This window comes from Phalacrocorax carbo, chromosome 5 (assembly GCF_963921805.1).
Source record: "Phalacrocorax carbo chromosome 5, bPhaCar2.1, whole genome shotgun sequence".
Lineage (NCBI taxonomy): Eukaryota > Metazoa > Chordata > Aves > Suliformes > Phalacrocoracidae > Phalacrocorax > Phalacrocorax carbo.
Genome location: NC_087517.1, coordinates 54,833,451 through 54,846,980, shown reverse-complemented (window position 1 = coordinate 54,846,980; position 13,530 = coordinate 54,833,451). Strand labels below are relative to the sequence as shown.

The 13,530-nt window shown below is 42.4% G+C and overlaps 1 protein-coding gene across 8 annotated transcripts in view; it reads left to right on the top strand.

Annotated features, from left to right (window-relative positions):
- The window catches only part of OSBPL5 (oxysterol binding protein like 5), a 141,323-nt gene that overhangs the window by 77,954 nt on the left and 49,839 nt on the right, over positions 1 to 13,530 (top strand). For all 8 annotated transcript variants that reach the window (XM_064452538.1, XM_064452541.1, XM_064452540.1 and 5 more), the window contains one exon: positions 6,080 to 6,153. In XM_064452538.1, the coding sequence (XP_064308608.1) occupies positions 6,080 to 6,153 (74 nt within the window). The remainder of the gene's footprint in view (positions 1 to 6,079; positions 6,154 to 13,530) is intronic.

The window sequence follows — 13,530 nt, the reverse complement described above, 5'->3', positions numbered from 1 at the left end:
AGCTAATGAAGTGCAAAGGTTTCAAGGGCCTCTGATTTTACAGATATTTCTGTTTGTGGGTGTCTGCTTCAAAGCAATGGGGACTCTATTTTCAGCACTGCTGACTAATCCTGGCTGTCACCTAGGTCGCTGGAAGCTTCAACAACCTTTCAGTAATCAAACTGAAAACAACTTAGGATAGGACACCTAAAGGCATAGAATCATAGAATGTCCTGAGTTGGAAGGGACCCACAAGGATCATCAAGTCCAACTCCTCTCCCTGCACAGGACAAACCCAATTCACACCATGTGCCTGAGGGCATTGTCCAAGTGCTCCTTGAATATCGTCAGGCTCGGTGCCGTGATGCCTCCCTGGGGAGCCTGTTCCAGTGCTCCACCACCCTTTGGGGGAAGAACCTTTTCCCAATATCCAACCTAAACCTCCCCTGCCACATCTTCTGCCATTCCCTTGGGTCCTATTGTTGGCGACCAGAGAGGAGAGATCAGTGCCTGCCCCTCCTCCTCCCCTTGTGAGGAAGCTGCAGACCACGATGAGGTCTGCCCTCAGTCTCCTCTTCTCTAGGCTGAACAAACCAAGTGACTTTAGCTGCTCCTCATGCGGTTTCTCCTCTGAACCCTTCATCAACTTCACGGCCCTCCTCTGGACACTCTCTAGTAGCTTTTTATCCGTAATGTACTGTGGCGCCCCAAACTGCCCACAGCACTCGAGGTGAGGCCTCACCAGCGCAGAGTAGAGTGGGACAATCCCCTCCCTCGACCGGCTGCAATGCAGTGCTTGATGCACCCCAGGGCACGCTGTTGGCTCATGTTCTGCTTGCTGTCAACCAGAGTCCCCAGATCCCTCTCTGCAGAGCTGCTCTCCAGCCTCTCATTCCCCCAGGCTGTATGTATATCCAGGGTTGCCGTGCCCCAGGTGTAAAACATGGCACTTGCCCCTGTTCAGCTTCATATGGTTGGTGATTGCCCAGCTCTCCAGTCTGTCCAGATCCCTCTGCAGGGCCTCTCCGCCCTTGAGCGTGTCAACAGCTCCTTCCAATTTTGTGTCATCAGCAAACTTAATTAGTATTATTTCAAGTCCAGCATCCATGTCATTAATAAAGAGATTTATACATTTCAAACCTGTAGGGACTTCTGAATAGCTAGCTGCTCATGAGTACAGTCCATACAATTGTCTGGTAAGAAAATAGCTGTTTTACTTCTGCTGTCCTTGCGAGCTGAAAGGCTGATTTTTCAGGCTGTAGTTGCTTCCCCTTGTTTCAGGGAGATGGAGAGCTATAGCTTAGGATTTGCCCATACTTCAGTTTTAACCATCATTTTCAGTACTAAAAATGTTACTGACTCCCTCACAGAGGTATTTCAGTGCTGTAATCTTTCAGAAACCAGGCAAGGTTGAGGGTTTCAGTGTGGAGGAGGTAGCTGGAAGAGTTTGTCTCTTCCACAGCTTCCCCCATCACCTTATTTGTCCTTGATCCTGGTTGGCAGCTGGACCAAACAGCCTTTGCTGGGCTCAGCACAAGTGTCCTGAGCCACGCTGGAACTTTTGTTCTACTGCACAGTTCTCCCGAGTAACCTCCAGCACTGGCGTCAGTGAGGGCAGTAGCCCTCTGTATTGCAAAGGAAGAGCATAGGCCAGAGAGTTTGCAAAGGAGAGAATAGCCCCTTTAAACAAACAGAAGTTGCTGCTTCAGCCAGGGGATTTCTTGCAGAGAGTCTAGGGTTTTGTCTATGCTTTTTTTTTTTTTAGTCCTTTCATTTTTTTCCTGGTCCCCACAAAGCTGCCTTGTCTCTTCGTTTTCCTCACATTTCCCATAAGAATTAACTGTCATTTTTCACGTCTGTTGCCATTTCCCGTGCTGGGCTCTCCTTTCACTCCTTTGCTGCTGCTTCTGCCTTGTTTTCCTCTGGGCCTCGCGTGTCACTTTCTCCCTTCACTCTGAAGGATGCTGCTATCACCAGGCCACAGGGCTACATCCATAAGTGGCATCCAATATTTCTCTGTCTTACATATTTCGCTGTTGTTTTGCATGAACTTTCTGTTCTTGAGGCTTTTCCAATGCTCTGTGTTTTGCTGCCTGACTCAGCAGATTTTCCTTATGAGGGCACTGGGATGATCGTGTTGGGCGGGTGCTGTGGGCAGCGCAGGCAGGAAAGCCCAGTGATTTCCTGCCAGGAATGTGGTGAGTTGTGAGGTGGCTGAGCTGCAGGTCTCACAGCACCAACACCTAGGATTAGCCCTCCAACAACAAAAGTGTGCAAGTAAATAATTCAGTGAAAAGGAAGTGATAGACTTTACACCTCAGGCAAGCTACGCTACAAAGGTTCAGTTCAGCAAGAGGATATTTTTTTAAAGGAAACGTACAAGAAATGCAGAGGGCACTATCTGAAATAACACTTTGGACTTTTTGCCTCTCACTTGCATACAAAAATGCTAACAAGGAAGACATTCTTTTTATAGGAAATTCACAAACTAGAGAGACATGAATTCATGTTCCTTGTCCCTGTCTGTCTTTCACTTAGCAATACGGAGAGAGTATCTTTCTCTGTTTTCTCTTTCAGAGGGCAGGAAATATATTGGAGGAGTAGCTAAAAAAACTTTTAGAGAATCTCTTCTTGACTAGGCTGCGAGATCACACAGTGTCTTTAAATACAAATTTAGATTAGCTTATCTGCATCCTAAGAGATGCGCTTTCAAGAATATGGGAATTTTACTGTTACAGATACATGGAACTAAATTTCAATCTGATGCACTCACTGGGCCACGTGGCTGACATTTGCAAGAATAACAGGTTTCATTCGTGATAGCTTTACCATACATCAGAGCCTGTATTTCTTCTTGTAGTTACCCAGTTACTTTATCAGAAAGCCTATAAAATAATAGTTCATGCTGCATGGAGCTAATAATGAATTCCTCAAAAACCCAGTAATTTTTCTTCCTGCTACCAGAGTCATGCTGGCTCTATCATTCTTTATAAAGGGGAAAGGCAAATGCACCTGTAGGATTAATGCCCAGCAGAAAACCAGAGAAAAGGAATAGTTACTGTTCTGGAAAGGAACTAAATATTTATTTTTCCTGTGCATGACAGTAATGGAATAAAAGAAGGTATCAGTAATTGAACTCTGTAACCACAAGACTGGAGTGTTGGCAGTTTTCTTCACAATCTGGTGAAGGCTGTTTCCATAAGGACCACTGATTCCCCTCCCCAAAATCTTTTTTGTTATTTGGTGCAAAATATTCAAGCTACTTTGTGCAGGACCCTTCTTTGCATGCCCTGCTAGCAGCCACCACTTTAAGTCAGGACAGATTCAGTTCTGTTTCTGTTGTGGGCATTATGTTTTCTTCATCAGGGAGAAAAGAACTTCAGCTTCTGTAGCCAGTTAATATTTAGTTGCTTTTATGGTTTTTATGTGGTTTCTTATTTATTTTCTCAAGGCCTCTTGTGCTGTGGGTGGGTCTCTTGCTTTTGGGCTTTCTGTGCACTTAACCATGTGTGCAGGTTTTTGAGAAACTTGCACATTATTTCAATCAACTTTGCTTTCCAAACAAGGGCTGGCTCTCTCCTTCCGTATGGCCACAGAAAGTCTGCTTGAGACAGACAGCAAAGATAGCTCTCCTCTGAAAAACAGCCTTTCCCTCAAAAGTGCCAACAGGCTTAACGATTTTGGCGTAAGAAACCAGTATATGCTGCTCCATAAACATATCTTATGAATCCTTGTAAATTATATGATAAGAGTGAAGAGGTGCATATTCCCATTTTCCATAATACTCTGTAAGCAGCATGGTCCAGAACCTCAGGAACAGCGAAAATCACATTGTTTAGGTACAAACCCTTTTAATTGTGTTACTGAGAGAAGGCAGAATTCTCTCACATCCAGGCTTTTTGTATGGATACCAGCTTGGAGTTAAGCTTTCGTCAAGAAATGAGACATAATAAAGAATGGATGTGAATTCTGTTATGCTAATAGATGCTCTTCCCTTGGAGCAGGCAGCAGCTGATTCCCATTAACTTTACTTGAACTTTTAGACCATATGTTACTTTTCCATACATGTGCAGAAAAACTCCTCATGGGAAACAAGTGCAGAAGCTACATGGCTCAGTAAGTTTATTCCAACCTCCTCTGCCTCTGTTGGGGAGGGCGGGGTCTATAGAGAAGAAAGTGCCATAAGAGAAAGAAAAAGTACAGAGAATACAGATCCATGCACAGCAGCGCGCATGGCCTTCCCATTTGTCATGGTAGTACAAGGCGACTGGCACATATCTGGCCACTTGGGATTTTCTCCTGCCTGGGAACATTTGGCTTCTGAGTGTGTTATCTAGGGCTCAGTGTTTCAAAGGGAGGGGTGACAGTTAAGAAACTAGGTTAAGATATAGGTTCTCTGTTGCTGCACTGCCTTCCTGTGTGACTGTGTAGGTCCTTGCTCTGCTTCAGTTCCCCACGTGAGCAGTCCATGTGCTGTCCCTCTTCTCCCAGGCTTGGAAGTGTTTGCTTTCTGCGTCAGCATGGCTGTGTGCACGTGGCATGGTGCAGCACTATGCCACGCGGTGAGAAACACATCTGAAACACCCACCACCCTTGGTCACCATGTGGAAAGTTGAACACCTTCTAGGGACAGTTGTCCCGCAATGCCTTTTCTTAAATCTAAGAGTTGATACACCAAACTGCCTGTTAATGCCTGTAAAAAGAACATGTTTTTTGTCCTGTCTCTTTACCAGTGAAACCCTGTAACACAGTTGCAATTCCAGTTATAAAGGGGCATGCTTGTTCTCTCACATGTCCCGTGATGGAGATGCAGTACATCGCCATGAGGATATTTATTTTTTAGTAAGCTTCTGTGGCTGACTCTTCTAATGGTGCTTGGCTGCTTAAATGGCTGCTCTGAAAACTCCAGGAGACATTATGGCTTCTGACACATCTGTGACAACTTCTGCTGACTTCAGGAAAATCGGGATTTTCCCTTGCTGTTTTTGGATTTGGTGGTGTTTCCAAGACTGGCCCACACAATGTTTAAAAACCTTTTTCACAGTTCCCATGTTTGCAGTGTGCTACAAATGGATTATATTTCACTGTCCCTGTGGCTCTTTACTGTGTCCAGTATTCTGAAGCTCTGATTGCTAACAATTTTGAGAAGAAAACTACATTGCAATTGGATAACAATGACTGCCTTGGCACTAAAAAGCTAGTCTCATCAGATGCTATTTTTTGGTTTTGTTTTTTTTATAGAAACTCTCTGCTTTCTTTTACTGTAAGGACATGATTACAGTTGGCAAAAGGAACAGAATTTATCATTACATTTTATTGCTTGGACTAGGACTACACACTCTCATACCAGTATATAATGTGTATAATGTACTGCAAGTTTAGTATATTTGGGTAGTGGAAATATATCTACAATGATTGGAAACTGTCATATTGTTCATAAATACTACTTGTTAGTTGAAAATGTTTCTTATTTTAAAAATAACTTGGTCAGAAGACATTGATCTTCAGGTTTTTAAAATTTTGTTTTACTAATTATGTCTAGATGCTCTTCTGTCTTCTGTAACATTTTATGGTCATGGTTATTTGTCAAACAAAGCATGCTATCAAGTGCATCTGTGTAGAGTTGCCAGATACCAACCAAGAAGGATAATGTATTGAATGGCTGCTTATTAACTGAATTCCATTTATTATTTGCATTGAATGAGGCATGGGGTATGTAAGAAAAGAACAGCCTGTGGTAATGTAATTAAAGACTACGTCATAATACAGACACAGAAGGGAGCCGATTAAGGATGCACAAGCAACCTTATTTCTGGGTTGTTTTTTTTCCAGTCTTCATATGCTCAACTTTGCAACCATCATGTTGGTTTACCATGGTGTTTTCACACCTAACTTTTAAGCAGTACTTGTTGCACAGCTCAAGCATGTGGATCCAGGCTATTTCAAGCTCTGCAAGGTCCCTCTCTGTAATCCTGGTGTGCCTGCTGCTGCTCATTACAGCTTCTCTTGCTTGCTATTAGCAGTAGCCCTTCTAAGGCCATGAGTAGCCACAGTTTTGCACAGAATTTCTCTGTTTCCAAATCACATTTATTTGTTGCAGGAAAAGACGTGGAAGGAAACAGCCCATCGGCGCTGAAGGATGAGACACCACAGACTCCAAACTCCGTTAGTAAGGTACTGTGGGATAGGGATTCATCCCTAGTCTTATTTTCATTTCTTCTCGGACTGTTATTAATCATTCTTGCTCTCTTTTTTTTAAAGTCATTGAGAAAGCCTCTCCCTGTGTCCCTGTAGGAACTGTGTGTGCATGTTTTGAGAGAAAGAAAATGAGTGGTTTTGTATGGTTGGGACGTCAGAGAAGCCCACACTTTCCTCTGACTTGATAGCACCAACCGCAGAAGAATCCTGATTATTTGGGCCTCATTTGGCAGTGCAATTGCATATGAATAATTACAGTTGGAAAGGTGATTTTGTCAGCAGAGGTGTCTCCTGCTGTTCCTGATCAGCAAGGCAATCATAAACCTTAATTGTTTTGGAAGAGAAAGCTGTAATATTTAGTGTAGTGCATAGCATCCAAACTGTGAGCCTAGATCCAGGGAGAGAGCTCTGGGAATTGGCGTAACAGGAGAGGAACGCAAACTAACCAACATTTCCTGAACACAACGTTTCCATTCAGCCTGTTATGGAGAGGTAAAATGATGTAAAGACTCTGGATCTGGGTGTTCAAAACCTGGCTCTACATCTAGAGTTACTGAGTGCCTGGGTTTGATTTCCTGTAAAAATGGAATCAACCTCATAAATTAGATCTGGCTTTGAGATTCATGTACGGGCTTTTTTGGCTGCAGCTCCCTAACATGTTTCTGGAGGGTAACTAGAAATAGAATCAAGGCCTGTTAATAAATTTTTAACTGAATTTATTCATCTACAAAGCTATAAAATGCAAATGACATCAGCTGAAATGAAAACATAACATGAAGAAAGCAGCTGCAGACAAGTGATTTCTTATAATACATGAAAATAGGCTCTGCATCTTCAAATACATTTGGTTGTGCTTGCCTGGAGCTTGCAGGTTGTTCTGCCAGGATGCCCTGACAAAGGGCAGCACAGGGAGATGGTGATGAGAGGAGCTTTGGGAGTATGCAACAAGGGCTTGCGTACATGTCCTCTGCTATTGCTGGAACATGGCAAGCTGCAAACTGACCTTTGTTTTGATTTTTCAGGCAGGTTCCTCATGGGAACCCAGCCTCCCACTTACCCTGGCAATGCAGAAGCCCAAGGACCAGGTAACCATGTCCAGGGCTTTGTTTTAAAGCCGGATGGTTTGTACACCTTACAAGGAGGGGTGTTAAATTCCCAGTGATTTAGGAATGTAAATAAGAAGGACTTTTTTCTGGACAGAACAACTCAGAGCACTGAAATGCTGTCCAAAAGGGAATTTGATTTCTGAGATGCAGGATGAATGCAAGAGTATGAATGTATGTATGACAGGTATCTGGGTGAGAGCGTGGCTCAGCTGTGTTTTCCCAGCCTCAGGGCCTGCCTTGCTATTTAGTCTCCTACAGGTGTGTTTTTGAAAGGAGATGCACCCTTGGAAGATTTGGTTGCTCACCTAGATCTCTGCCATGTTTTGTGTGCACCTAGGAGGTGTTGGTGGGTCTCTCCTTGACAGTGTCAAGAGCAGTTCTTAAGGAGGGAGAAGAGAAAATGCACAGCACAAAACTACTGCATCAGATTTGTGATTCAAAACAAATGGGGGTCTGGACCTGGACATGAGCTTTGCTTTCACCAACCCAAGACTTTGGTTTTACAATAGTCAAAATTGCTCTGATACACCAGTGGACTAAAACCACATATGAGGACCCCAAACCACCAAACTTCAAATTGCATACTTGCTTGCAGTGTTGGCAGGCAATTGCTTTGGCTCCTGAATGGGTCAAAGCTAGGTTTTTCTTTCCTGAATGTTCTGCTCAGACACACAATGTTTGATTCGGAGACTTTCCACCTCAGTGGATCTGTGCTGTAGCACCTGTCATTCTCACTTCACTCTGCTTTGCCTTGCTGTGTTGTAGATTACTTTGTTCTTCTCCAGCCACATAGCTTCTCTTCCGTCTTGCTTTGCGGTGTCAGTGACAGTAGGGAGTCCCTGCTGTGAAATGTCTTGTACCTTAAAAATTTAGGCAAACTGGTAGTCAGTTTGCTTAATATTTCATTTTTCACATCCACTCAGCTCTAAGGCTATAAAATGAAACCTTACTATCCAGAACTTTAAGTAGGGCTCTGTCACAGTATTTAAGTTTAAAAATAAATAGCAATTCCACCTACTTGAACCAAAGGAAAGAGTGTGTACTAATTGGGTCATGTTTAGATTCCTAATATCGGGGGAAATAATTTTTAGAAATCAAACTGTAGGGTGCGCAGGTTTAATTAATGGATTCAAAAGGAAATATTCTAGGTAACGAATCTGAACTATGAATACTCACCCTTCTTTTGGCACAACGGATATAACAAACCTTGTTAGAAATCAGTGTTCCTTCAGCAGCACTATTTTGATGTACCACACCACATTGACTGTTTTCACCTAGTGATGAGAAGGAAAGGAAAACCAGTCGGGTGATTCAGTCCCTGGACTGTGGCTTAGGGGACCTTGAATTCCCAGCTCTGATTTTGAGTCCCTGCATTTCCTCAGGCAGATCAGTTGCATTTCTGTCAATCTCACATCTTCATCAGTGAGGTGGAAACGGTTCTACATTTTGTTCATTCGGGCCATATCCACACTGCATGATGGAGCAGGCTGCAGGTTTCCAAGGCTAGCAGACACCGAGCAGAGTATTCCATAAAAACCCTATAAACGTGTGTGAACTTGTGAGCTGTGAAACTTTAACTGCAACCATACTACCCTGTGCTTGAGCTCATAGATGGGCTGCTGGTCTATGTCTGAGGTATGAACACATCCCGATTGTTCTGTCTCTACAGACAGTAAAATATTTGATGCTTGTACATTTGCTTTCACTGTGTTTGTGCAGTTCTTAGTAATATGTATTTTAATATGTATTTCTGATTTCAGTCATGGCTTCTCACCCCAAATTTTATTGAAACAAATTTAAGGCACAGCTCAGCTACATATTACATTGCCAACTTTCCTGAGGTGTGGTTTCTCCTACTTCATTTTTCAAGTGGAGTCTCTTTAATCTCCTTCTTCAAGAGGAAAAAAGATTATTAGCTTATTTATTTCGGATAGTTTCTCGTATTAGTTTCCTTCTTTTTTTTAGAGTCCTTTGGCCTTGTTTTCTGGACCCAGTGCTCATAGTGGAGTGCGAAAGTATCACAGAACTATCTCTAAGCCTCAAGCTTAACCTCTGCAGCCAGGTAGTACAGTCAGCATGCACCTGATAGTGTCAGGAGATACCTTCCTCCCATTTTGTGCCTCATTCTGCATGGTTAGTGTCCTTTAAGGCACCTTTTATTGCAGTTTGCAATGTTGCATTTTCTCTTCCTGTGCTTATCTATTTATTCTACTGGGTGGAGAGCAGCTACAATCTCTTGATATGCATGCAGAGCTCTCAAAGAATTGAAGTGTATTTTAAGGAATAGTCAGAAAAATCTTGAAGCTGGTGTTCAGTGCTACTTCACTTTTTTCAGTCTCCCACTAATGTCACAATGAAGTCTAAAATTATCACATTGTAGGAGTGTGGCTGTTGCGTGCACAGTTATATGGGGTATGGGAGGGCAAAGCTTAGATTGCTTTGTTCATCATGGATGAGTTTTTCCTCATGCCTGAATTGCTCAAGTCTTTATTGTGTGATTTGTAATCTCAAATATGAAGGTAAGTGGCTGCTACAAATTTAGTTTAGCTGCGAAGTAGTTTGAAACAGTTCATACCGAGCACTTGAAATTTAAGCTACAATTCATCCTTCTAGATCCATGAATCATGCTTTTAACCTCTGAGTTAATTCCACCATGGATACAATTGGGACTATCATAAAAGATCTGGCAGTCTACAAGGGTACCTTTCCCTCTGCTCTCCCTTAGCCAGCAAACCAAGCAATTGGTTGTCAGAGAGTCCCAGACATTGCAGGAATCAGCTTGGAGAGCAAAATGCCCCGTGTGTGCTAAGCACAGCTTTATAGGAGAACTTGGCCTTTTTAGGTTAACTGGACCCATACGTCATGCTGTTGATGTTGTAGATGCAATTATTTTGGAGCTAGTTGTCGCTATCAAGACTTATACTCATGTAGCTTCTTCAGTTCCACGTGCAACAGTTTAGGGTAATCACTGTTGTCCACAGAGGGTTTTGCAGCTGATTTCAAGTACGCAGAGATGTAGCCTGGAGTCCCCTGGGAAAATTGCATATAAGAGGGGTGGGATTTTTCACCAAGAGATAGGAAACATAGAACATCCCTAACTTATGCAGGGGCATACAAGCCCTGAAACTCCCAGGTGCCTCACAGGGGGGAACATAGGTAGTAGTAAGTGTTCGCTTACAGAAGTTGAAGTCTCAAAGTTGATAACTTTGGGTAAGCCACAGCAGTCCTATCATGTCACCTTGGGACACTGGCGATCATAATTCCTTACTCTAGTGTTTTTAATGGGGGAGATGAGGGTAAATGGAGCTGCAAAAATTGAAATGTTTTATTAAACAATTTAGCAAAGCATATTTTAAACTGAAAGTCTAATTGGTTTTCATTGCTCACTTTCTTGATTTGTTTAAACTCAGCCTAGGAACAAAAGCTGTACCTACAGCTAGAGGCGAAAGCAAAGCTTTGGTTCAGATTTCTGCTTAGCACAATCGTATAAGTCATGTGCAACAGCGTCTTTCTCAGTGTGCAACTTCCCATCTCACCTAAAATTTTTTTAAAATATTCTAAACTTGCAGAACGTTTTCCCACTTAAACGATCATACAGCAATCCCATGAGCTCTGTGACTTTTTCATTAATTACTATGACCTGATGCAGTGGAGCAACATGTTCCACTGAACAGTAGTATAACTTGATATTTGGAGTTGCTTGGATAGCTGAAGTTCTGTGATGATTTTCCCCAGATATTGCTGTCATGTCAGCTATTTATTTGTACAGGCTTTTCATTCTGTGCTAATCATTATGCTATTTCAGTGTTGTAAGCACAGTTGCTGTGTCTTTGTCACATCATTGAAATAAGGGGGATTTTTTTTTCGCAAACAAGAAAGTTTGAGGTGAAGATTACTTGACTTGCTGTAAAGCAGCATGTTAATTGAAGGCTAATCTTTCCTAACGCAAAGCTTGTTTGTCAGTGAGGGTCATTTCGCTGACTCTGCTGTGCTTTGGATGAGCTGTAGGTTCACAATAAAATAACAAAGTTTTTAAAAAGAACTACGTCTAGTAAATTGAAGACAAAATTGTTTAAATGCTGGTGAGATATCTGTGAATATTTACATCAGTAACAAGAAGCTGTTCACTTCTGATGTTAAACCCAGCTCTTCCATAGCATTTATACTACTTCAGGAACTTCCATTTCATTTCTTTTATTTCTGCAGTGATACAGGTCTGTAGCAACTGTATGTGGAAAATATATGGAGAAAGTACATGTAAGCAAAGATGTGTCTCCCATGTGATGACTGTTTTTGCCTTTTTGAAACATAACTTATGGCCCCAGCTACTTTTGCTCTGCCTTCAAATTCCCATCTGATTTCATCTTTCTCTCACTTGGATGCAAAGAATTAAAAAGAGCAACTTGTAAGGTGTCACTCCTGTTAACATGCAGACCACCACCTGAGAATTACTTTATTTAAATGTTTCTGGCTTGGAATAATTCTGTCTATTTGTCCCTTGTTACACATTTTTTGTGTTCATCCTGTGCGGCAAGGATTGCTTGTGCTAAACAACAGGATATTCCTCTTGCTGTTATCCAAGGCACGGCATGCTGGTGGGCTGGCATCCCCTGCACCAGAGTTGATCACAGACTGTTTTTCTGTGAAACGATTTTTTTTCCTCTTGGAAACGAAGTCACCAAAAAGACACTGGACCAGAATAGTACTATTGTGAGGACTCTCTATGCTCTCTTACAAAGCCTAACAGAAGTAAGGGTGTTGTGATAACCGCTAACAATCAGCAGTGGACCTCCAGAGCTACATGGCTGAGATGAAAGGGAACAGAAACGTAACAGGGTTAAAACACATGTCTCTGAGTACAGTACAGCCCATTGTCAGCTGGCAAGGTCATCACTCAGTCCTGCAAAGGACAGATCTGGTTAGAGAACTAAAGAGGGACAACAGTATCCTACCCCTGCCAGTGCTGCCTCATGCCCTGGTAAAAGTTTTTGGCAGATTAAGTCTTGCCTCCTTGTAATTATGGGAACCAGTATATGGAAAACATACATATTGCTTTCCTATTAGAATATTCTAGTGGGGTTTTTTATTTTTTAAAAGGACACCAATTCCCTACCCTCCCATTCTGCAAAGTCTCCTCTCTGGTTAATGTTGTTCACATGTTACTGCAGAGAGAGGGGGGCCAAATTCTGATAGCTTGCACAAGCGTTATCCCAGTGTCCTTGAAAGATTTGCTGTGATGACAAATAGCTTCTTAGTTTTCTGCCAGGCTGAGAAAGGGGGGGGGCAATTAAATGCTTTTGATGTGTCTTAGCAATGTAAAACCCTGCTGTGTTTCAGGGATCTTTAGATCTGATGGCTTGGATTTACTGAATCTTATATATGCCACAAGGTACAATCAAAACTATTAAGACCGATTCATGTAAAAACATGAAATCATATTACTTCAAGTCAGTTAGCAGGTTAAACCTGGAGGAACTGTACGTTGCTATCAGCAGCATAGGGGCCTCGGTATGCAGTCCTGGGGCTTTAGACCCCACTTTTCCTGTGAAAAGGCAGGAACTTTAAACCCAGAAAGGCAATGCTTTTTACTCTGTAGACTTTCAGACAAGTTTCACTATATTTCTTGAGCTCCTAAAGGCTATGGTGGTGTAAGGGGAGATTACCCCTTCATCTGCTGTTGTGTGCTGCAGCTTTATAACGTGCAAAGCAGTGTTGGCTGGCATTGGGCATGCGGTGTCCTTGGTCATGGAGCTACAAGTCAGCTCTCCTGAAGAGGCAAAATCAATGTCCCTCTGTGTAAACCTCCCAGGTTTGAAGTCTTGTGGTTGTTTAACTCTATTTTTAGCATGGCCCAGAGAGACTCCCAGGAGGAGGCAGGTGTGGCTGGTAGAGCAGTGAAAGTACTTCTGTCTGTGTTAATGCAGGTTGCCCACAAGCAGCGGGTTTAGGGCTCAGGTTTGCATGGTTTGTAGTGGTTGTTGGAAGCCTTTCTGAATCTTCAAGTAAATTTCCTCAAGCCAAGTGACCTTAGGGGCCAAAATTTTATTCTTTATATAAGTACTAATATGTAATTGTCTAGACTACAAGTGACCATAACTTGCTTTAATTAGTTAAGCAAAAAGCAATCATTATATCCTGATGCTTTGCAGTACACCTGAACAGGATTTCCTAGAATCTCAGGGACATCTGTGCTTTTTCTGTTTCTCATGCTGGCTAATGAAGAATAGTATGCAGTGTTTCTCTCTGT